The 25,568-nt window shown below is 41.0% G+C and overlaps 1 protein-coding gene and 1 non-coding gene across 5 annotated transcripts in view; one reads left to right on the top strand and one right to left on the bottom strand.

Annotated features, from left to right (window-relative positions):
- The window catches only part of LOC114548933 (microtubule-associated protein 4), a 136,856-nt gene extending 113,499 nt beyond the window's left edge, over positions 1-23,357 (top strand). For 3 of the 4 annotated variants that reach the window (XM_028568955.1, XM_028568957.1, XM_028568954.1), the window contains 11 exons: positions 2,501-3,498; positions 5,757-6,071; positions 9,076-9,250; positions 9,383-9,445; positions 10,618-10,919; positions 11,473-11,529; positions 13,350-13,442; positions 14,433-14,514; positions 14,930-15,042; positions 17,784-17,976; positions 18,370-23,357. In XM_028568955.1, coding sequence (XP_028424756.1) covers positions 2,501-3,498; positions 5,757-6,071; positions 9,076-9,250; positions 9,383-9,445; positions 10,618-10,919; positions 11,473-11,529; positions 13,350-13,442; positions 14,433-14,514; positions 14,930-15,042; positions 17,784-17,976; positions 18,370-18,374 — 2,396 coding nt within the window. In that variant the 3' untranslated portion in view covers positions 18,375-23,357. The remainder of the gene's footprint in view (positions 1-2,500; positions 3,499-5,756; positions 6,072-9,075; positions 9,251-9,382; positions 9,446-10,617; positions 10,920-11,472; positions 11,530-13,349; positions 13,443-14,432; positions 14,515-14,929; positions 15,043-17,783; positions 17,977-18,369) is intronic. The other variant, XM_028568956.1, reaches the window with a different exon arrangement.
- A 1,299-nt stretch (positions 23,358-24,656) lies between these two features.
- On the bottom strand, positions 24,657-24,730 carry trnan-guu (transfer RNA asparagine (anticodon GUU)). The gene has a single exon. It is a non-coding gene; the product is annotated as a tRNA-Asn (tRNA).
- Between the last annotated feature and the right edge of the window lie 838 nt (positions 24,731-25,568).

The following is a 25,568-nucleotide window of genomic DNA, read 5'->3' as shown; positions in this document are numbered from 1 at the left end:
CCATTGGATAGTCCTTCAACCAATCAGACCAACCATTGGATAATCCTTCAACCAATCAGACCAACGATCAGGGTGACGCTTTTCACAACTAAAAAAATGATGTGATTTTGGTTTTTGGTGTCGTCCCTCCGCGCCCTACTTTCTCCTTGCAGGTGTTGCATATTGCAAACTTGTTATGCTCTGCACACACACTGAAGAATTTCCAAACAGCTGACTGACATGTTGCAGGTTAATTCCCGAGGTTCCCTACATCTGGGAGAATAGTGGCGACACGCGCTTCACACCGCGAGCGGGTACGCGCCACACACGGCGGAGAAGAAAGGAAAAAGAGGCCGTGCTGTGGCGTCCGTGTGCGCGTGCGTCCTTGAGAACTGTAACTCGTATAACTTCTGTTGTCAGTTAATTGTAGCGTTGACCGTCAGACTGACCTGCCGGTCGCTGGTCATGGCTGAGCACGTGAAGCACGGCTCCGGTAGCCGTGATGTTGAATGTAAACAAAAAGCTGCTCGCCGTCGCTGCGCTATCGTCGTTGCGTAAAGCCCGCCTCAACGGTTGTGATTGGTGTAAAGCCCGCCTCAGCGGTTGTGATTGGTCCCTGGATTTTGGGGACATTGGAAATGGGTTTGAATGGGCTCTTGGCCAGACTGACTTGAAGAGCAAATCTCAAATCTGGATCTTGTTTATGGAGAAGGAGAACCAGGAAATAAGTAGGGGGGAAATGCAACGCTACCAAGCCACGACCGAGGGATGTGCGTCGCTGCGACGTGTAGTTAGATTTTTTCGAGAGGTGCACGTCAGGCTACAGCGTAGGGTCTGGCGTAGGGTCTGGCGTAGGGTCTGGCGTAGGGTCTGGCGTAGGGTCTGGCGTAGGGTCTGGCGTAGGGTCCGTGTCTCAATGTACCTCCATACGTAGCCACGGCTTAGATTTCATGCAGAAGCATAAATCACGCTTCAGAGTCACTGTTCTAAAAACAATAGAATGTTAGAAATGTACTTTTGATTGTTGATTTGACCCACTTATTAACACATTCCACAGTTGGAGCAGCAGCTGTGGCTGTGACAAACCGCTCATGGAGGCAAATGAACCCTGAGAGCCTGATTGCCGCATGAGTGTTGAGTCATTACCAGGCCCACACGGAATCTGCAGCCGCAGAATTCCGACGACACTTCTGCCGATTTTTGTTAGATACAACTCTAATGCTTATTTAAAAGACTGCTAATACAGCTCCATCCCAAGCAAAACCATTGCAGGGTTTCATTCTGGATCACAGCTGAAAAATAAATCTACACATTCCGTTTGGGTCTCTTCATAGCTCAGTACAATCGGAACACACAGACATGACACACATATTTTTTACTTTCATTGTTAAAAGATTTATTTCTGATAAATCTCCCAATATCTACTCCAAAAACGCTGCTAGCTAATTTCAGCATTCTTTTAACTGTGCCAATTTGCTCAAACGTAAACAAAAAAAAAATAGGACTTAAGTTGCAGCCCAGATAGTAACTCCCTCAGTAACTGAATCTATGGCAACATTATACTTCCTGTTTACATCCCCCAAAGCCTCCAGATCATGGGCACTGTAGGTCCAAACCTAAATCATGATTATCCCTCAAATAGAAGTAACACAAAGTGTTGGCTGTGTGTGGCTACAGAAGTAGACCATGTGTTTGTCCTTGTTCATAGAATACTCTTCCTGCAACTGACAGCACATCTGTCTATTGGTTGTTTGTCCAAGAAAAATTTGTTTCGGGACAATAAAATCGATCTTATCTTACAATGGATTGTGGAATGTGAAGGCTGCACAGGATACACTGCTTTTGAATCTGTTACGTTGCATTCATTTTCACAATGTGGCCATCAGAGGATCCAGCTCCTAAACTGGGACGCAGCTAGAGTCAGTTGCTCTGACCGTGCTCAGCTTGACCCACTGTTAGGTCATCACCACCTGAGGTCAGATGATGCAAAGGTTTCATTCAGTGATTCAACACAAGAGATATGTTAACTATATTCTTTTTGCGTTGTTTATATTGCGTTATATTTTGGTTTAGCAGAGCAGCAACGTCATCCAGACTCATAGTATTATGTCTTCATTCACATCAGTGAAGCAGATCTGAAATATTCCACTTATTTCACAAACTATGCCTTAAGTATATAATTTGCTGTACTGACTTCCTCTGTACTCTGTGTTGATCAGTTCAAGTTGAAAATGAGCATAAAAACGTGGATGGAAACATGTGTTGCTTATACTGAATGTGTTCTGACAAATAAAAAATAAGACCATGATGGTTATGGGTTAACCTGAGATATTTATGGGAGATTAGGGTTGGATAAGTCAAGGATGATTTTTTGGGTTTTGGCTGTATTGAGCTTGCTGTGGCACCAAGTGAGTCCTTGGGATTCCTGCTGATGGTAACTTTGTGTTAGAGGCCTATTATTTATAATAAATATATATATATTGATATATTGATTTCTAATTCAAATCACCTTTCTTTCCAGTAAAATCCGACAAGATGGAGAAGGCAGAGAAGGAGGAGGAGAAACTGGAGGACAGTGTAAAGAAGGTGGACCTGTTTGACCCTCTGGATAAAGCTGAGCAGAAGAGTGTGAAGGTGGAATTTGCAATCAGTGAGACTCCAGCCAAGGTAGAGAAAGAGATGGAGAAGGAAAAGCAGACAGAGACACAAAAAGAGAAGGAGAAAGAGGCAGAAAAGGTGAAAGAGAAGGAGAACGAGAAAGAGGTGAAAGATGCAGAAAAAGTTAAAGAGGAGAAAGAGGCAGCCAAAGTGAAGGTGACAGAGGAACAGACAGAAAAGGAGAAAGAGACAGAGAAAGTGGAGTCAATGCAGCAGAAGACAGAAAAAGAGGATAGCATGAAAAAGGCAGAAGAATCACCTGATAAATTGCTGAAGACAGATACAGCAGGCAAGACCGGGAAAGTAGAAAAAGTGGAGATAACAGAAGAAGAAGGGAGCAAAGTGGAGAAAACAGAGAATGTGGAAAAAGTGGAGAAAAATGAAAAGTCCAAAATTGAAGAAAAAACAGAGAAGCTTGAGAAAACTGAGAAGAAGGATGGCGAAGAGCAGCGCATGGACAAAGAAGAAAAGACCCCAGAGCAACAGCCGACACCCGTCAAGCCGGACACCAGTTATGACAAGCTGGAAAAGAAGGCTGACACGGAGACAAAGATGACACCAGAGGTGGAAGACGCCAAGAAAGAAAAGGCTGACACAGACGAAGCCAAGAAGACGGAGAAAGAGGACGAGGCGGAGAAACCCCCTGAGGAGCCGGCGGACAAACCAACGCAGAAGAGCGATAAGGACGAGAAGCAGGACAAAATGCGGGTCGACAAAAAAGTTGTGGAGAAAAAGGATGACAAGAAGGACAAGGCTGCAAAAGCAGATGGAGGAGAGAAGGCCAAAAAATCAAAACCTGCAACCAATGGAAGCAGTGCCCCACTGAGCAGAGACCCGGCAGGTGCAGACAAGAAGACCAAGGTAGGACTTATTGTATGTTTTTCTATACACACATAACATAATGCTAGGCTCTATAGAATCTACACTGAAAACCAACATGGATGGGACTATTTTATTAGTATCACATCAGACTAAAACTTGTGTTATAATGTACGACTCGTGCCCATTTCACACCTGAAAATAAAGGTAAGTTAAATGTTTAATTTTGTTTCTTCGTGGGCACCCGGATAGCTCAGTTGGTAGAGCGGCCCATATATCCTCGACGCAGTGGGCCCGGGTTCGACTCCGACCGGTGGCCCTTTGCTGCATGTCGTCCCCCCTCTCTCCCTTTCATGTCTTCAGCTGTCCTGTCAATATAAAGGCCTAAAATGCGCCCCAAAAAAAAGCAAGCTGTATTGTAGGACAGGTTTTAATCTCTAGTTTTAAGAAGGGACACACTGTGAGGTTCGTTCCAGTGTGAGCTTCAATAGATCATCAACATTTAACACCTTGCACAACTCCGGTTCCAATAATGCTTTATTTCCCAAACTTTTTCAGCTGCCTTGCCATCATCAGCGTGGTGTCTGAGGTTGTTTCCTGTTTCTTTAGATACTGTATCTTACGGTTAGTGGTGTAACGGACCACAGTTGATACGCGGTCCGTACGGATCAACACTCACGGTTTGGATTTGCATGTGAGCCGTTGATCAATTGCAAAGTTTAACCATAATAAAAGTGTGAAATACCTTTTTACTGTCGCTGTTACTTAACGTAGGCTGATAAATCTCTCATTTCGGTGCCACTTAAATGCCTGTGCTACTCTCTGATGCTCCGAAACAGACGTTAGAGGCAACAGAAGCATCGCTGCATGTCACGCTAGTTAACACTAACGGTACACTTGGCAGCAGGTAACGTTGATGTTAGCCTAACGTTACCGTTAACTAGTAGCTGGATTAAACACGCTGACAGCTAAACAGTGTAAACGTGTGACTGTATTTCACTGAAGAGGATTCCAACAGCAGGACGTACAACAGTCTGTCGCTAAAGCTATGAGCTAAAAGACACAAACTAGCACTCTGGTCACTGCTGTTGTTGGAAAAACAACAGACGTGAATGTTGCATTTACTTGAAACCTCGCGTTTACTTGGTAAACTTTGTTTAAAGTTATTGTGAAATACCCTTTTCTCATCTGCCTTTGTCATTTAACTGGTGAAAGAAGTTATTGTTGTTAAAGGTTATTGTTACTAAATTTTTAATAAATCATTTAAATTCCCCCCTTTTTTGTGCCGATCCAAAAATGTAACCGATCCACGACTCAAAACCGTGATCCAATCCGAACCGTGAGTTTTGTGATCCCTTGCACCCCTAGTTACAGTCCATCAAGTGCGCATATTTATAAGACAAATAAAAATGACAGTGTTGGGCAAGAATTAAGATATATCTTTATTGGCTTTTACAATTTTACAGTAACTTTTATAAATGGATTTAAAGCTACTGAAGATATATGATTATAACTATAATGTTATCTAGCATTCATTAACTTTTTATACAAATCAAGAGATTCTTGACCCCTGTCAGACTGCTCAACAACTTACAGCCACCCCAGTTACGATTGACATACACATATGAACCTAATCTTACATAATGACTATTTTTACTATTTGCACTTTATTTGAACAAACTCAAATCTTTTACTGCAATCAGATTTTGATTCATCAAACACTTAGATTTTTTTTTTTTGTCCTAATGCTTTTTTGTTTGGTTTTCACTCAAAAAATGTTTTACACCCCAGTTAAAAAGATGGTTATAATGATTATTATGACTTGTATTCTTTTATTTATAGTAATTAACATTGCCCTTGTAACGACAAATTGATGAACTGTGTAAAAGCAATCAATCTCAGATATCAACTTGATTGAGGGACTATAGCTAAAAACATTTGGGGAATAAAGCACAATGTTGTGTGACATGTTAGATTTTGAGGGTGAATTTAAATGAAGAAGTAAGCCATTCATCATGCATCCTGCTAAAGCTTCTGCTACTACTTTCTTTATGGCTAGTGTATTGTGCATTACACCTTGTTCAGACCTATTTGAAGTCATAAACAATGATTCCAATGCTAATTATTATTTTACTACTATTTACTACTATTATTTCACTTTACTTTTTCTTATATGATTTATGATTATAATGCCGCTTAACTTAGGCGTTATCATCCATTTTCCTTATTTTTTCTTTCCTTTGCTTTCCCTCCTTATTTTGCCCTCCATCGCTCCTGTATGTCTCGGTCCTGCGTCGCAGCCGGCTGCCGTGGCGACCAAACCGAGTGCTGCTGCTAAAACACGTCCGAGTACCGCAGCTGCCGGTGGTTCAGTCACAGCCCCTACTAAGCGCCCCACATCCTCCACCACCACCACCTCCATCTTAGACAAAAAAACTACCACAGCAAAGGCACCATCCACAGCCGCTGCTGGTCCAAAGCGTCCCTCCACCACTTCTACCAGCCACCCTGCATCCTCCACCACCTATACCAGCCGCCCTGCATCCTCCACCCCTTCTACCAGCCGCCCTGCATCCTCCTCCACCACCACCAATGCACGTGATGTCAGAGCCAAGGTGAGTTTCAGCTGTCACGACGTCTGTCAAAGGTTGCAGAATGCTCAGTTATACAGAACAAGGATTTTATAGACACTTCATCCGATGGGTTCAGTTCAATTTTATTTATAGTATCAAATCATAACAAGAGTTATCTCAAGACACTTGAAAGATAGAGTAGGTCTAGACCACACTCTATAATTTACAAAGACCCAACACTTCCAATAATTCCCCCAAGAGCAAGTATTTAGTGTGACAGTGGCAAGGAAAAACTTCCTTTTAGGGAGAAACCTTTGTTGGTGAGGAAAACTTCCTTTTAGGAAGAAACCTCGGCAGACCCAGGCTCTTGGTAGGCGGTGTCTGACGGTGCCGGTTTGGATGTGGAAATAATAGTCACAATAAAGATAATGGAACTATGACTAGAAATAGTAGTTGTTGTAGTTTATGGCGTAGCAGGGCATTACAGGGTCTAGCAAGGTGTGGCAGGTCACTGCAGGGCATAGCAGGACATAGGAGGGCATAGCAGGGCGTAGCAGGGCATAGCAGGAAATAGCAGGGCACTGCAGAGCGTAGCAGGGCATAGCAGGACACGGCGACAGCTGCAACCATAATTTAGGTGCAACCCTAATCCAAGGAAAACTGCTGGGCAAAAAAACATGAGGATTCCGGGGAATAAGCTCCCCAGAGCTAAGTTAGTAACAAGCATTTCTGGGACATGGATGCACACAAGAAAATTGTAGGTCATCCATGATTTTATATCTTTAATGCATGCTTGAAGTTTAGCTAACTGACTGGTTTCGTCTGGCTTGATTGATAGGTATAATTGCGTGTCATCCACATAACAGTGAAAGTTAATTGAGTGTTTCCTAATAATATTGCCTAGAGGAAGCATATATAAGTTGAATAGAATTGGTCCAAGCACTGAGCCTTGTGGAACGCCATGGCTAACTTTAGCGTGCCTGGAGGATTCATCGTTAACAACAACAAATTGAGATCGATCAGAGAAATTGGACTTAAACCAGCTTAGTACGATTCCTTTAATGCCAACTAAATGTTCCAGTATCTGTAACAGGATGGTATGGTAATAGTGTTGAATGCAGACAAGACAAGTAGGAGGCAAGTCCTTTGTCTGAAGCAGTTAGAAGGTTGTTAGTAATTTTCACCAGTGCCATCTCTGTGCTATGATGCTTTCTAAATCCTGACGGAAAAAGATTTACTAAGACATTAGAAAAAGTGACAGAACTTTGGAAAAAAGAGACAAAACGTTGAAAAAAGTGACAGAAATGTCAAATAATGTTTCAAAAACATGGTAAAAACAATTGAATTTGAATTGAAGTGACAAAGAACTACGAGAAAAGTGATAAAAACAGGATTTCTTTTTTTCATTTTTATTTTAAATTTTGACCCAGAAAACTAAAAGTTGCATGGTCGACGGGAAGACAAGACAAGGGTTAAATGTCTAGCTGTTATTATTTTGGGGCTGAAAAAAATCTCTTTCCTGACCATCTGGTCTCAGTGCCTTTTAGCATTCACAGACTCACAGTCGTGTATTATAACACTCTGATGAATTTTGGATGCGGCTTTAGGGTCTGCAGTATAAGCTGCATTTGTAGTCCAACCGCAGAAACAAATAGATAGATTTGAATCTGGATTTAAATGTTCCAGTACAGCTAATAAATGGACCTTGGTAAGAATGGTTGAGAAGTCCATAAAGTGCACAAAGAAATGGAAATGTACACTGGGCAAAATTCATCTGCTGAGGAAAAGCATGTGGTACGACTAAAAGCTCCAGAACAGATACTTACCTTGTGGTTTTTTGGTTTTCTGGAACATTAGTAAATTATCTATTAATCATTAATAAAGCTTATTATATTACTTTAACTCTTCAACCCTTTGTAAAATGTGTAATTACAAAGTGATTGATGTTGCAAAGCACATTTGTTGTTCATTTTTCCCCTTTATGTTTTTATTGAAATGTCCATATACTGCCAATGTGACATCCAGGTGACGTAGTGGTTAAGATACATACCACATAAATGCAACATTCTCGGTTCATTTCCTGGGGGGATGGGGAAGGATTGTTACATGTCTAACCCCTCCCTCTCACCCTATGTTTCATGTTTCTATTTACACTTCAAAGTCTACAATAAAGGTGAACATTTATTAAAGATTAGAACTGTGGGTCAACTTTTTCATGCCATGTTAACACTTGCCTGATGAGATCAGTGTCACAGGATCAATATCATACAACTTTGGCTGCAGGTCTTGTCTGCTACAAGGACAAATCTCTAAAAATGGACATTTTTGTTTGCAAGTCCTTCAGTGTCATTGATTACCTTATGTCACTTATTTATGCTCTATTCTCTTAAAAGACTCATCAGCAGGGCCACAGGGAATCTGTGGATGCAAAAATCTGCACAATGTTTTGTAGATTTTAAAGATTTCTAGAGTTAAAACATTAAAATAAAACTCTATCCCAAGCAGAAAAACAGTCTGCTAAATTCTGTGGATTTAAATTCTGGATCACGGCTGAAAACTATTAAAAGAAATCCCCCAGATTCCGTTTGGCTCTGCTCATCAGCCTTCTTAACTGCAACCAGCGTGATACCACAACCTATAAATGAACAGCCTTTATTTGGCCTCTCAGCGCCCAGGGGTGCAGAGTGACTCAGTTCAGTATGGCCAGCTTGTTGCTGGATGGCTCAGCAGTATGTGGAGCGTGGCATCATCGTAGGGGTTATGAGGGGGAAATGTGCTGCTGAATGTGCAATCATCAAAGAGCGTCTACATGTTACACACATTGGGGCAAACATCTTTGACCTGAATTTCTCGGTGAAGTCACTGAACATTTGCCTGAGCTGATGACAGCAGCCAGTCATACACAAGATGTATTATGACCCACGTTAGCATTTGATTTGTTGATGATGGTTTTCTTTGATTTGTAGCATGTTTGCCTTCATTCATCAATCTTTTCGTTCTCTCCTCACCTGACATCTCCGGTGTTAATTATTCTTCCTCTCCTCAGACAACCACAGAGAAGCGCCCCCTCGTTCCAAAGGCCAGCACTGCCACCTCAACAGGCTCCACTGCTGCCACCAAAAATGGAACTGCTACCACAGCAGCCAGTAAAACTGCTACATCAGCGCGCACAACGGCATCTACTCGCACCATTACTACCACTGCAGCCAAAAAGCCTTTGGGTACGACAGACATGCTCACACAGAGATATAATTGTACACACACACACACACTCAAACACACACGTTTTTGATGATTGGTATTTTTTATAGCTCTCAATGCTTGCAACTAAACACTCACCATCTGTGTTTCAGCCTCCAAGACAGACAGCAAGTCAGGAGAGGAGAAAAAGCCCAGCACTCTGAAGACTTCGACAGGTATTACAGCACTCCCTTCACTTGTCAGATAGGATAAATGCAAGTGCCAGTCTGATTCTCACATCAGACACAAGTCCCAAAATGTGTAGCTTCTGTTACTCAGGTTTTACAGAAACATTTTACATAGCCACAGCCAGGGAAATTATTTTAATAATAGCTAGAATTTAGTATTTTATGAAATCCTGGTGCCATTATTTCCGACTACTGTCTGACCTGGCACTGCAGTGCTGTGCTTCCACCTGTGCATTTGCTCTTTGCATATATTTCTGTCCTCTTTCTTCCTCTTTTTTTCTGCACTCTGCTATTCTGTAATCTTTTCCTCAGTTTTGCCTCCCCTCTCTCTCTTCCCATACAGTTACAGCTTTACTCCTCCTGTCGACAGATTAGTTTACATTTTGGCAACAGGAGAGCTGTCAGCAGGACTGTGACACTGCAACACACACTGTCCAAGCATGACAATGCTGGGCAGGCTCGTGGAGAGAGAGGCGTTATTGCTGAAAGGCCCTGGAGAGTTAAAAACCTTCACCACAGCAGTCTGTGGATTACTGTCCATTTGCTGTTGACAGGAGTTTGCAGCTCCTGCTGATACAGCGGGAGGATTTTCTCAATTAAACATGTCTTAACAGGAGCTGGAGATATAGCAAAGGCTCTCAGGGAGGATTGACAGCTGGGCACATGGTTCAGCATGCAGCACTTTAAAGAAAAAGCTGACATATAGCAAAGTGAATTGAATTGACAGATTTTAAGCGCAACGTGGCTTAGCATGAAGGATGCTGAAATGTATTCACTCAAACCACCAAGAGATAAAAGTGTAAGCTGTTTGTTACCAAGACATGGAAGGGTATATTTCAACACAATGTGACTGTAGAAGGTTGGAGGAAGGAATGACTTTATAAGTGACCCCCAGGCATTTGTTAGTGGCTGAGATACTTACATTTACATTGTTTTCTCAAATATACAAAAGCAAGGCAGAGCTTTCAAAAGACTGGTGTAAGTCCAATGTTAAAATATATGTGGATGAAAGAAGATGATCCCCCTATGACTGTTAGTCTATCTTTTAGTATCTCTGGTCTGCTTTCTAGCTCTCTTTTACTCCCCTTTCGTTTTTGTGTTTACTTTCCTGTAATTAACACTATAAAGCTATGGATAACTTTCCTCTTTCTCTCTCCCAGTTGACTCTACAAAGCCCAAGACCACCACCAGCACCACCCGCAGCACTGCTTCCTCCACCACTGCCTCTCGCACTCGAACCACAGCAGCCAAACCGGCCACAACCTCCTCCACCACTGGTACAGTACCAGAGAAGAAACCAATGGTGCCCCGAGCCCCCCGGGCCACTTCCTCAACCATAACCGCCGCCACCACCTCTAGGGTCACAGCTCGCCCCAGCACAGCACCGGCCTCTGACATCCGTAACGTCCGCTCTAAGATTGGCTCTACCGACAACATGAAGTACCAGCCTGGAGGAGGGAAGGTAGGTCCTATTGTGGCTTCATCTGCAGCTTTCACACCTCTAGGTGGGTGTTTTGCTTTCAATAGCTTGTATTTTCTGAAACTGGCCACCCCTCAAATAAGCTGAAAGTTTAGCCTCTAGCCCTATTTAACATGTGACACTGGCTTCCTGTTGTTCACTCACTTCCACACTCTATAAACGTCTTTCTGAAGCTCTTCTCTTGAAATAATAAACCGTATACACACCACTTAATCTATACTGTAAATATGACCAGCTATCAACATGTAAGCATAATGCACAAAGTTGTTAGTACATTGAGCTCACCAGCTACAGTCCATACATTTCTGCATCTTCTTTCTCATTGTCTTTGGTTCTGTTAATTTGCTTGGTTTGACAATTCTTACTCCTGCATGTTCATTTACTACCACTTTACCCATTCTCTGAGCTTAGTACCTTTCTCCTCCTCGTTCATCCTCCGCCCTCATACATAATTCTTTGCACCTCCTCCTGCACCTTCCCCTCTCCCTGTGTTTTGTTATGAGGTGTTGTTGTTGACCCAGGGTTGTCTCCCCAGGTGTCATCTGCCTCTCAGAGCAGGAGCGCCGTCTCCAAAGAAACGAGCCAGGGCAAAGTGAGTTCCCTCCCCATCCTCCCCACCATCACCACATACTCAACCTCCCACCTCTCTTTTCTGTTCAGACATATTTGGCTATTTCCTTTTGACCACCTTTCATATTTTCCGTTGGTTTTTAATATATTGCACTACTTAAGGGACAAAGCTGGATTAAAAATGACTAGCCACAGACTTTTGAGTAATAAAAGTACTATCACATTTTCAAATGTATATACACAGTTTCAAACCACTTAGTGGCTATTTAGGATAGCCATTGCTTCCATTAATCTTGTAATGCAAAAAGGTTCCATTTTAAGCAAACAACAGCTTTTATATTCTCCTTCCAGGGTACTGTTCAGCCATTTACAATGCATAAAGTCTCTATTGAAATGTATAACTTTAAATTAAAACAGATCATTCAAATTCAACAAGTGTTGTTACATGGAGGCCATCCAAATAGTTATTCAACAGAAAAAGTTCACATAACTAACGTCATGCTAGACTGACAATATGGCAAAACCAATGATTTAAGACATGTAAAGTTGCAATATACTTGTTTGGTAATGCATTTACAAACACAACAATATTACAACTTAAACAACAATTAAATCAGACACCATGTTTATTTGTTGGGTTATATAACTCAAGTAAGTGGATTTTTAGGTGTTCTGAAAAGAATGGAAAACAAGGTAATAACATTTGTCTTTTCCTTTAAAATCTGTTTTGTGCCTGTAAAATGTTAAAGGGCACATGTCCAAAATGTGTCAAGTCTACCTATTATAGTTAACTGTTAGAGCCAAATACAGTGTTTTTCTTATTGTAAGTGCTGCAAATTATTATTTCAGTAATGACACGCCCTGACGTACTAAACAGCTAGCAGTAGTGTCTCACTTAAATGAAAATCAGTCAACCCTTACACTAATTTACAGTATTGTACTGTAGTCAGTGTCTATATAACAATTTGGGATGTTGGTACAACTGGGCCACTACTACAGTCCCCCAGCAGTGGTGTTTCCTCATCACACACACAACTGGCAGTGTTCATCTGCGGGACACCGGTGAGGTATCACATCCTTGTTGCTGCACTAGCGACTCCTGCTGGTTGGTCATTTGAGATCAGGGACATTACTGTTATGGCACTGAGCTGTGGTCCACAGCTGACAAATGAGTGACTGAGTGAGTGAGAGATTCTTATTGTAGAAGACAAACATGCAATGAGTTTTAACACAATTGTGAACAACTCATTTGAATCAAGAATGTTTTCTGTGTCTTGTTTGGTCTTCTAACATCTAGTAGTCTAACCCGTCATTAAACTACGGTATTAATGTCGCTTTTGTCACTTGTCAATCTGTGTTAATAACAGTTTTTGCAGTCCCGTGGATTCTCCTCAACAGGGACACATGTTTATATGTTATGTGTATGCTCTGTAAAATAGTTTTTGTGTGGCATTCAGTAGCTTCTGCTTAAATTTTCGCCGGGCTTCTGTGAAACATTTGAATACCTTGCCTTCTCTTTGGATTTCTGTCACTGTCACTATTTCAATTTACCAAGATTTACCGTTTCCGACTGCTAAACAGCCCAGCAGTTGATATCAAGATAGTTCAAATATTTGCAGATTTGTCCGACTTTGCACAGGTGTACCTCGCTCCATCCTTCTGTCCTTTCCTTTCTAACCCTGCCTGACTGGTGACTTCTTCTCCCCTTCTCTTTTCTTTTTTATCCTCTTCCGTTATCTTTTCTTTTCCTCTCTTCTGTTCTCTTTTTGCATCCCCCTCGTGTCATCCCCTCCCCTCCCATGCTCTCCTTTTCCCTATTGCTGCTATGCTGTGTCCATATAGGTTCAGATAGTCTCCAAAAAGCTGGACTTCAGCCACGTCGGCTCACGCTTGGGCTCCAAGGACAATATGAAGCATGTTCCTGGTGGAGGGAATGTAAGTACTGCCTGGCCTACAACCAGAGCTCCTATGCATCAGCCAATTAATCCAACAAATTTGGCCTGATGAAATTGCCAGAAGGAACAAGATCCTTGTTGTACAGTATATCAAAAGGTGTCACCCTTAAAAAAAAAAAGTCAAGGTAGCTCCTCAAGTCAAGCCACAGTACTTATGGCCACCAACACTTCATGCTGTTCTCAGTTAGACCCTTGGAAGTCGAGGGAATTGTTGGACAGCATGCTAGCAAGCCTAATGTAGCAGCCCTTCCCCAGAACCTGCTTCACAGTCCCTTGCTTCCTTGAACTTTTCCTGTGTTGTCCTGCCCTGTTACTAACTTACTAAACAAATAACGATTCAAGCAAACAAACACCAATGGCCTAAGATTGGCTTTGTCTCTGTTAAGACTGTCTGGTTCTATGAGAAGTATCACCACAGAGAGGTACATTTGGGATATCTGGTTTTCTGAAATGATGCTGTCCTGTCCTGAGCATCTTTTTTTGGTGCCTGGTATTTTTACACTGTGTGTACGAGTGTGATCGTGCCATCTTTACAGCTTTTACTACCTGAGATATTTAATTGTATTTTTTGTTTAATGAGTGTTAATGATAGGCTGGAATCAAAAATGTCTTTGCAATATGTCTGAATTCTCATTTCAGCAGCATCACATTGTAACGGAAGCAGCATGATCTTGAATCTGAATTTGTCTTGTTTTTGTTTTTTTTTGTTTTTTTTCATTCAGTTCATGTTCCACCACTTGATTTATCCTGGTGGGGATAATTCAAGGTGTAAATGGGGCATTTTTTTTGTTTTTTTTCATTCAGTTCATGTTCCACCACTTGATTTATCCTGGTGGGGATAATTCAAGGTGTAAATGGGGCATTTAGTGCAGCTGAAGAACAAATAGCCCTTAAAATATCAAACCATCAAAGGACCCTTGTCCCTGTACAATGGACACTTGTGATAAATGGCTTGTGTGACATTTGACAGGTGCAGATACTCAACAAGAAGGTGGATGTGAGTAAGGTGACATCAAAGTGCGGCTCCAAGGACAACATCAAGCACAAGCCTGGTGAGCTGGGAAATGGAGTTTAGACCATACTGTATTTGATCAGTCATTCTATTAAATGCATGATACTTAAAAGCTGATGGTCTATCTCTATGAACACTAGGTTGGCAGTTAATTAGGTACACCCAGATCTAACACTGCAGTCTAGTAAAACAGTCCTTCATTAAGGTTATACTGTTAGAGAGAGGTTTTGATTCAACTTGTCCACCCTGTTTGTATTAAGTGTATTTCATTTAGATAGCATTATCACTAATATGGAAGCTTGTGTCCATGCACATGTATGATTATAGAATAGAATAAATCTTTATTGTCATGTCATTTTTAGACCACAAAACAAAGTTTAGCAGCTCTTCGGAATTGTCAATGTAAATAAAATATAAAATAGCATTGTCAGACAGATTATCCATTTGTGCTGCAGGCGGTGGCGTCGTGAAGATCGAGTCCCACAAAGTGAGCTTTAGGGAAAAGGCTCAGTCTAAAGTGGGTTCCATGGACAACCTGAGCCATTCACCTGGTGGAGGAGGCATCAAGGTGAGATTATCACGCATGAAGACATCTTTCAACCTGCGTATACTATGAACTTGTTTCTACATTCCTGTTCATTGGAAATGGCTGCAGATCAGGGCACTTTGTGCAGTTAAGATCAGAAGTCATTACATGAGCCAGCCAATCACAATGAAGATGAATCAGGTTTCACGGTACATAAGCTAATAAATATTCAGATACACTTCATTACAGATTACACATTATTGGAGCGCTGTGTCCAATGCTAATTGCAGTGCACTGATAGTGGCATCTGCTTGAGTAATTATGGCATAATTATGGCAACAGTGTGCATTGCACAACTCACCCTTATTATTATATACAGGAAATGCAGTTGAGCCAATGTGTTCAGATGAAAGCAGTCCATTACCGAATTATTATTATTATTATTATTATTATTATTATTATTATTATTATTATTCTCTCCTATGAATATAAAACATGTACAACTGCACATATACTCTGATTATTTTGTGATTGGTGGTCTACTTGATGTGTTGCATGTTTAATGATTGATAACGTGTCATGGTTGTGTTTTAATGTTTTGAAGAAACCAAGAACTAATTTCCACCAAGGTGGACAATATGGTCTAATCTATCTATCTATAAAATACTTCTCCAATGGTTGCTTAAACAAAGTATGTTGCTTTAACTTCTACTGTGTTTTGTAAGTCTATGACCTATTGCCCAGAATGAAAGACCACATTGTACTACTTCTTCCATTGGGTCATCTAATTTGGCAATAGTTAGTGACTTAACAGACATTCATTTAGATGAAAATCCCAAGACTATCACTTTAAGTAAAGTAATAGCTCTACTCTTTAAAGAGCTACTCTCTATATACATTCATGACTAAATAAGCAATTAATTAGTTGAAAAATAAAAACTCATTTGAGATTAAACAAACAAACCACCAACTGTCATTATGTTTGGATTCTAATTTTGCTAAATCCAGATTGGTTCAAAGAATTATGTGACCTATCAAAAAAGGATTTAAGTCACATTATGGGTTGGGTTATGGTGTGGGACGGGCTTGCTAACTTATAGAAAGAAAAGACATGTTTGGCAAATTGATCAGAAATGTTGTCATCAAATGATGTCACCTGTCCCCTCAGCCTATGTCAGCTTATCTGTGTGTCATGATCACTGCACGAACCCATCCTTGACTCACATTCTCATCTTTACACACTGTTATGCACGTCCAGTTGTCATCTGCATCCTCCAAACTAGAGAAGGACAGCTAAAAATAGCATTTGCATAATAATAACCTGTCTGAGAGAGCATTTTGCTTTTTCATAACTTTTTGATAAGTGTTAACTTGAAGTCTATTTTTAAACTGATGAAGTGTAGAGCTTTGAAACATGCTATTGCTTGTATTTGTGTTTGTTGGAAAGACAGTTTACCATGCATACACTATCTCATGTTTTATTCTAGAACTGTGTAGGCTTAAAGAAGCAATGCTTGCACCCTGTCTCATGGGTCACTGTCAGGAGTCTTCAGCTAATGCCGTCTTGTTTAGCAGTGGTGCTTTGTTTAGCTTTTTAGAAGATAAGGCTGGCTATATTATATTTTACTTACTGTCAACAAATTATATGTAAAGACCAAACAAACTGTTGCACTGGGTGACATGTTCCTTCATTACCATGAACACACACACACACACACACACACACACACACACACTGTATTTTATTTGGACTCAATCCCACATACACTGTCCTGCTGCCCCGAATACTCACTAGAGAACCAGAAATGTTTTAAGCTAAAAATAGCCCCCGACAAATACATTTTTTCCTCCTGTTTAAGTGAACTTTGCTATAATCTACAGTGCCCAGCTCTTTCAGAAAATTCCTGAGCCTTTTTTGAAAATGAAAGTATTTATGAGCAGTTTTTGAACAGACAAAGCACACTGGTTCAGGAGGAACCAGTGCTACCGACAGAGACTGAGTGCCCCAGGCAGGCTAGGAAGGTCAGGGAAGGGAAGTTTGGGTCTCTGCATGGGATATGTTAAAATAAAGAAAACAATTTCAGTCTACAAAGCTATAACTCAGACTTCTTTACTTCTGCAGGAGTGCGTTAAGTATAAAGCCAATCAAGTCTCTTTGATTGTGTATTTATCAGGTTGTTCTTGGGTTTTGTTTGTCTGATATATTTTGACATTTGCTGTGTTTCTAAGAAAAACATTTCTACACCTTTTACATTTTGCATCTGCTTTTTTGATATGATGTGCTTGAATTTAAAATTTGCTTTCTATCATTGCATTCATTTGTACGTCATAAACTCGAGTTTTACATTTTTTTTGTAATTCCATCTCCCTCCACCTTAGTCTGGCTCTGAATCTGTTAATGTTTTAAGCAAGACATCTGCCTCGCCAGAGTTTTGCAATTAATTCAATTTTATTTTATTTATAGTGTCAAATCACAACAGACGTTATCTCAGACACTTTACAGATAGAGTAAGTCTTGACCACACTATATAATTTACAGAGACCCAACAATTCCCCCAAGAGCATGCATTTGGTGCAACCGAGAGAAAAAACTTCCTTTAAACAGGCAGAAACCTGGCTCTTGGTTTTACAATTACAGTCTACCTGAATTATTTGTAGAGCAATACATACGCAACTGTATTCTGTCTTTCACAAGTTACAAAAAATGTTGCTTTATAAGATTTGGAGCCAGGTTGTTCCATCCCCATCCCCACCAATTGACACGCCCTGCTATGTGTTTCTAGGCTGAGGGGGCCCAGGAGACAACAGAGGGGAATGGGACTCCCCTGAGTGGCACCACGGCCCCAGCCCCAGGCTTTGAGCCGGGGCAGGCAGGGGGCCCTGCTGCCCAGGAGAATGGGATGAAGGAGGGGGTTCCATGTGATAGTGAGGGCCTCCGGGAGCCCCAGGCTCTGGACGCACGCATCCCAGAGACAAGTAAGTTTGTGTGTGTGCCAGCCTCATCTGCTGTCGGTTCAGGGTTTGATTCCTATGTAGCAAACACGGAAGGAGGAGATGCTCCGGAAAAAGCCAGTGACTTTTTTCTCTCTGACTAAGATAAATTGTCTCTGTGCCTGCACTGAATGTAAACCTGTATTTGTGTGTGTGCAGTGCTTGTGATGCCTCCTCTCCCACACCTGATGACACCATCGTCTTTTGACTTCTTATCTTACAGGCATCTAATTCTACTATCCCTCTGCCCTCCTCATCTCAACCCCCCCCCCCCCCCCCACAAAACATTACCCCACCTTCTCCTATCTATATTTTTTCTTTCTCCCTTACTTCCTCCCCCTCTTCTCTGCCCCTTTCTTTCCAACCTTTCTGCTGCAGATTGAGTGTTTCAAGCTCAACTTCCGCGAGAATGCTCGCTCTCGCACGGACCACGGCGCCGACATCATCACCTGGCCAGCCCCCCAGGACGACAACAGACCCCACCCACACGGTTCCTCCCATTCTCTACATCAAAACCACCACCAACACCACCCGGCTCCTCGCAGTGTCTCCCTCATTGAATCGTTGGCTTCTGCAGGCTGTGTCAGCTCCCCCTCTGCCCCTTCCTTGCTGCATCTTTAGTGGGTGGGGGGGGACAACAGCAGCTCCCTAAAGGGATCTTTACCTTTCTTGCCCCCATTAAGCCCTGAAAACCCCTTTTAATTTAAATCTGTCATTGCAAATTTTTTGAATCATCCAATAGTTCTGCCACTCTAGTATTATGCCTCCTCTCTCACATCTGAGCTCATCATCATGCGCCATAGCTTACCCCCCCTCCCCTCAATATTTGGCTGAAGGGACTGTATGGACTAAGATTGGTGGGAATCAATGTGAAGGGAAATAACGGGGAGGGTTTTCTCACATTAAACATAAGATTGTGTCTTCCCAAGCTGGCTGACCTGGAATCAGTGGGTTTCACTTGGATCCTCTTTACCCTCAGCCTGGCGGTGTACTCTGACCCTGCATCATCTCACCTCCACACACCAAATAAGCAGCAATCACTTCATTTGTCAACTGAGCAGCTTAGAAACCATCTTGGACTTATGTATGACTTCTGTCGCACACACACATAGCTTCTATTTTCCATGTGGTCCGTTTTTTCCCAATAACCACTTACTCTCTGCTTCAATAACATCATAGTAATACATTGTCCATATTATCTGCTTCATCACTTCCTCTCTCTCCACTATCATCACTTACCATGAACACGCTGACAAACAAAAAAGCTAGACAACAAGTAGGCTGTTTGAACCATTTTAGGCTGTTTACCTCTTTATTCTCTGTGTTTGTGATGATGTGTTTGAGTGACAAAACTGTGTAAAAATGAGCTTTGGTGTTCTGTTCGGATCTTATTTCTGTCTTTCTTGAGTTTTTCTTTTCCTCCTAGTTTCTCGATTTTACAACAAGATTTTATTTATTTATTGTTTCTCTCATGTTTCTTCCTGTGTAAGCAATACAGTGAACAGTCTTTTTTCCGAGCACTCAGAAAATCTTGAAAACGCGCACAGGTTTTTGTAAACCAAGACACACAGAAAATATTCAGACGGAGGAAGTAAGTGAGAAAGGAAGTGTTGCTAGAAAGGTGAAAAAAAATAAATGTTAGGTGTGCTTGTCATTTAAGGTAAAAAAAAACACAAGAGGTTGAAACCTGAAAGTTTTTGAAATGCAATTGGGGAAGTTTGCTTAAGTAGAAAAGCTTTAACTGAGCATGCAGTCCAGATGGAGATGAGGAAGATCTCTGAAGTCAAAGAAGCTGTGTGTGTCGTACGTGGCTCCTGTCCTTCTTACCTGAAAACTACAGTGGAGGATGGCGCAGGCTAATGCCTAAAACTGCTCAGACAAAGAATAGCATAGTTGACAAAAGTGACATAAAACGTTAGGGGCAACCTGGTATTGTTGTTTTAAGTAAATTCTGTAAATCAAGCTGTCCTGGTAGTTGTGTTGTCATGGTTGTTGTTGCATTTCAGGTGTTTCTATAAGGGGTTATGGTAGCATGTTGGTCGGCAGTAGCTGAATACAAAAACATCTCTAAAATATTTTCGGCACTTTTCTTGTTGACTTATTGGCAGTGGAACATGATGTGGCTTTATACTCTTCTCTGTAGCAACAGTTGCCTCTAATTGCCTTTATAATGCATGGCCAGATTATATAGTATCATGCCAAGAGCTGATACTAGCTATTATGACTCAAAGTGTTGTGGTTTGGTACCATATGAATATCTCTGGGGCAATCCTAGACAGTTGATGATGTGTGGTTACTCAAATTATGACTTTTATCACCAATGGACAGATAGAGCTGGTTTCTGATGGTTGTTGTTTCGCCTCTTAGTTTCATCATTAATTCTTCCGCTTCAAACTAGTTGCACATTTGTACACTAATGATTCCATCGCTCAAATATACAAAGATGGATGACAGAAGTTTATTTTAGGAAAACATACTTTTGTGGACATCTTAAACCTGCATCATTTTTTTGGCCCTTTGGAGCCAGCCAAAAAAAGCTGTAAACACAAAATAGACATATTATAACTTTATGAAGTTGTTATGGCAAACGTGTTAGCAAACAGCTTATTGCCTCTTTATTTGTCCAGCAGAGACAGAGCAACATTATCATTTATTTGGAGTCGTGTCTCTGCCCACCTTCTGAATGTAAGTCTAATATTCCATCTCCTTTGGTTTGGTCTCTAACAACTCCTGAGGGAAATATCTGTCTTGCGCTGCAAAAAGCTATGTTCACCATCTCGCTGCTAACTTTGTCTGTCTGCTTTTAAGGCGTTTGGTGCTAGGCAGGTAGCCTACTTTGGGTTTTGTCAGAACCTTTTCGCTGCCTGATGTGGTTAGAACATTGGTTAATGAGAGAGGTAAGACTGAATCAAATGGTAAAATTGTGGCACGTAAAACCAAAACAGTGAGCTGGAAGATGCTAAAGTCGTTTGGCCCATTGTTCATACAAAAATATTGATTCTTGCAGCTTTTAGGAATATAAACTTTTAAAAAACAATTTATTTTAACAAAAAACGTTCTTTCCTTTAACAGAAGAAGCCAAACTTCTCAAATGTTGAATATTTTCTAAACACAAGCAGCCACATAAGACTAAGTAAAACAGTTCTAAATTTTTAATTTTGATTTAAATATGAAAACATTGAATCAAATAATACGTAAAGAAGATTAATTATCTAAACAACATTTGATGCCAACATTTGGTTTAACTTTTACATACTTGGTGCTGTTGACACGTTTCTGTTGATACCAATAAATGATCAAACTTCAATAACGAGCGCTAGATATAGATATCGAGTAAAATAGCATAAAATGACTTCCAGTTTTGGTTGGGTTTGCAAACTTTATTTTCTTTACAATTCTTTCAAATAATGAAAAGAGAGTGAGACAAATGACTTTGCAGATATTTGTTATTTTTTTAAATTCAGTTTTAAGACCAAAGCTCCATTGACTGCCCCCTAGAGACAAGATGAAACACTCCGATTCTTTCTTATTCAAATATTTGTTAAGACATTACAAAATTGCACCTTAATGCTTTAATATATCAAAGAGTGTTGGTATTTGAGTAACAGGCAACATTAATAAACACCCCTCTATGAACAAGTGATCCCAAATACCTTAATTATGAATGAGATTTTACGTGATGACATGAATAGAGCAATAAACTGAATTGCAGTGCCCTTATTTCCCCGCATTAAACAGTTCAATTTAGATTCAGTCATTATTTTGTTTTGTATTGGAATCCCTTTAAATTTTATATAAGAAAACAAAGCTTTTTACGAAAGATCCAGTTTTATAAAAAGCACAATAACTTCTCATTAATGTCTTCTGAAAGTGAGAATGTTTCACATGCAGATGTTGGAGTTCTTTTCTGCCGGTTGAGGATTGAGTGTTGCTAAAAGAGCAGATGTCATCAAATAGTTAGATTGCTTTGTTTGTGCCACGGCTGTCACATAGCAGAATATTTTCTTGTGCCTGTCCACAACCACGTTTGAGCTTTGCCCCATAGTTTTTCCTTACCACTAGAAAATTGAGATTGCACACGGATGTATATAAATATTTTACAGTTGATGCACTCTTTATGACCCTAAAAAAGAACAAAACACAGTATGACAACAGCATCAGGGAGGTTTGGTGGGTGGGGGTTTCAAAGTTTGTTCAGAACAGCTTTTATGTCCATTGTCCTTTTTTTCTCCTTTTATTGGTTATGAGGGAAGGGAGCGTTTTATCATGACTATTATTCTGATTATTAGTATGATGAATTGAAAAAGTCTGCCTTTTTTGTTAGAAAGGGTCCACTGAAGTGAAAGAATGTCTTTTGAGATATACTGTACTAAAGACGCAACACTTTTGTATATGTATTTATCGTTGTGTTCCTGTAGCCTTGTGGTGGTTGTGCTCTCATAGTTGAAGGGATTACACCTTTGATTTGTGACAGCCAGTTTCACAAACTGTGTCCTGGAGTTTTTTTCAAGGTGGTGCAAGACAAGATTTGAACCCCAAAACAACACTTCGAAAGTCTTTATTATCTTGTTAAATATTATTTTATTTAAAGCGCTGTAATGGCAGCCTGATACAGTAATATTGAACTCGCAACATAGACCTTAGTTAATACATTTTTAATTTAAATTTGTAGTGCACAATTATCCCGATACACTATTGAATCATGCCTGCAAGCCCAGTCTTAAGCGATAAGAATAATGTTCAGACTATCCGGTAAACTTCTCATTCAGGACACAGATTCATATGATAAAAGAACCAAGCGGACTAAAGTTAAAACCTGAAACACACTGTATGTATATCACAGTGGGAAAAAGAGAATTTGTTGTTCAAGCGGCATTAAGTGTAAAGGTCAATGTGTAGGCCTATAATTTGGGAGCACTGTATATCAAACATATTGGCTGCTACATATAGCACTGAAATAACAGCAACATGCCCTGGAGAGTCACACACACCGAGACCCTAACACATCCTTGTCTAAGGTTAACTAACTGTAGTTGTCTAGTTTGGCTTGTGTCCAAATTGCTCCTCAGTAATCTATCCAAGGAGTGTTGTAACTAGAGCTTCATCTACCGCCACTGCACTCACGCAAGAGTAACACTATCTAATAAACACCTACTGTACCTGCAGAGCATGCTGAAAAACAACAATGGGATGTGTTAGGTAGACTTACTATGTCATTCGCAGAACCTCCTCATTGTTTTTTGTGTTGTTGTTTTTTTCATTAATTTGAATTTTATTTTTTGGTTTGGAAAAAAGTGTTTATTGTGATTACTTGTTAATTAGTGATGTGATTATTGAACATGAAATAAAACGGACTAAAATTCTCATTTGTGTTTGACTTTCTTTTGTCTCAGAAAATGTTAAAGAAGGTGTTTTCAGTGGGCTAATCTTAGGTTGTATTGCACAGAGCTAACTGCAGTTATTATTTGTGTGAAAAGCAATATGTGTGGAAATGTGAAATCTTTAAATATAAACAACTTCCACGGATACAAAAAAAACCTTCAATACTTTAATTCCATTACGCTTTAACTTCAATATATGTAATCCACACAGTTCCTACTGCAGTATGTTGTGTACAGACAAAGACCTGACGAACAGTGCTGGACTGAGCAACATTGATGATGAAGTGTGATGACATTGTTTTTATTCTCTGCCTTGCCTTTCTCCCCAGCAAGTCAGTATGCAGCACCCAGGTCAGACCCTCAGTGATGTGGATACCAAGATACTTGAAGCTGTTCACCCTTTTCACTATGGACCCAGTAATATTTAGTGTGGTGTAGTTCAATTCCCTGCTTCTTCCCAAAGTCCACTGTCCTCTCTTTAGTCTTGCTTACATTAATCATTAATGAGTAGGTTGTTGTCCTGACACCAGCGGGTCAGGTCCTCTGCTTCTTTCAGGTAGGACTTTTGTGTGTTCACATTGTATTTAGTGTGCTTTCTTTGTCTGGTGTCGGTTCGTTGTCGTACTTTGTGTAAAGAAGTTCTACCTGTGGTTGTAACCTGTATTTTCGTGTTCCTGGATTATTTCTGAGTCTTAGATTTTTGCCTGCTACCCAGGGTTGTCCATCCATCTTCGTCCGCTTATCCAGGGATGGGTCGCGGTGGCAGCAGTGGACCCCAAACTTCCCTTTCCCAAGCTACATTAACCACCTCTGACTGGGGGGATCCCGAGATGTTCCCAGGGCAGGGTGGAGATATAGCACCTAGTGCAGGGTCTTCCCCCGAAACCTCCTCCCAGCTGGACGTAGCTGGAACACCTCCCTATGGAGGCGCCCAGGGGGCATCCTTACCGGATGCCCGAACCACCTCAACTGGCTCCTTTTGACGTGAAGGAGCAGCGGCTTAATTGTGAGTCCCTCACGGAGGACTGAGCTTCTCACCCTATCTCTACGGGAGACGCCAGCCGCCCTTCTGAGGAATCCCATTTCGGCCACTTGTACCCTGGATCTCGTTCTTTCGGTCATGACCCAGCCTTCATGACAATAGGAACGAAAACTGAAATTTAGATCGAGACATTCGCCTACTGGCTCGGCTCTCTTTTCGGTGTTATCTTTGGGGTGGTCTACGTTCTCCTGCAGAAGGATAGTGCCCAGAGTTGGAATATTCCTTGTTATTTAAGCTCAAAACGTCCCTGGGTGGACTTGAACCACCATCCTTTCGGTTAACAGCCGACTGCGCTGACCTATTGCGCCACAGAGACTACTCCAGTCTGCCTTTAATGGCAAGCGATTGATCTTCATGCCATTTCCACTTGCATTTGTTTTATTACTTTTCAAGGTTAAGCTGCAGATGTACGCTTATAAGGGTATTAGACTGTTACTCAGAAATTGGGGAAGCGGACTCGTGGACATGTTGAAGCTGGCCGTGCATTGTATTTTTCTTACATTTCAATGGGACTCTGACTTTGAATTCCTATATTTAGCATACAAGAATATTCCGCCACTGACGATGTAGCAGTCATTTTGCTGCTGGTTTCTCGATCACATCAACTTGAAAGTTCAATCATGTACCACAAACCTGTCAGATGGGGCCTTAAATAGTAGCACGCCACTTGTGTTATATTTGGGGTGGTCTATATTGTCCTGCAGAAGGATCGTGCCCAGAGTTGGCTAATTCCTTGTTATTTAAGCACAAAACGTCCCTGGGTGGACTTGAACCACCATCCTTTCGGTTAACAGCCGACTGCGCTGACCTATTGCGCCACAGATAGTACTCTAGTAAGTCTTTAATGGCAAGCGATTGATCTTCATGCCATTTCCACTTGCATTTGTTTTATTAATTTTCAAGGTTGAGCTGCAGATGTACGCTTATAAGGGTATTAGACTGTTACTCAGAAATTGGGGAAGCGGACTCGTGGACATGTTGAAGCTGGCCGTGCATTGTATTTTTCTTACATTTCAATGGGACTCCGACTTTGATTTCTTATATTTAGCATACAAGAATATTCCGCCACTGACGATGTAGCAGTCATTTTGCTGCTGGTTTCTCGATCACATCAACTTGCATGTTCAATGACATAAAGTTAACCTTCACGTACC

The sequence above is a fragment of the Perca flavescens genome, chromosome 22 (assembly GCF_004354835.1).
Source record: "Perca flavescens isolate YP-PL-M2 chromosome 22, PFLA_1.0, whole genome shotgun sequence".
Classification (NCBI taxonomy): domain Eukaryota; kingdom Metazoa; phylum Chordata; class Actinopteri; order Perciformes; family Percidae; genus Perca; species Perca flavescens.
Note: the sequence above shows the minus strand (reverse complement) of the source record. Positions and strands in the feature narration are given on the sequence as shown.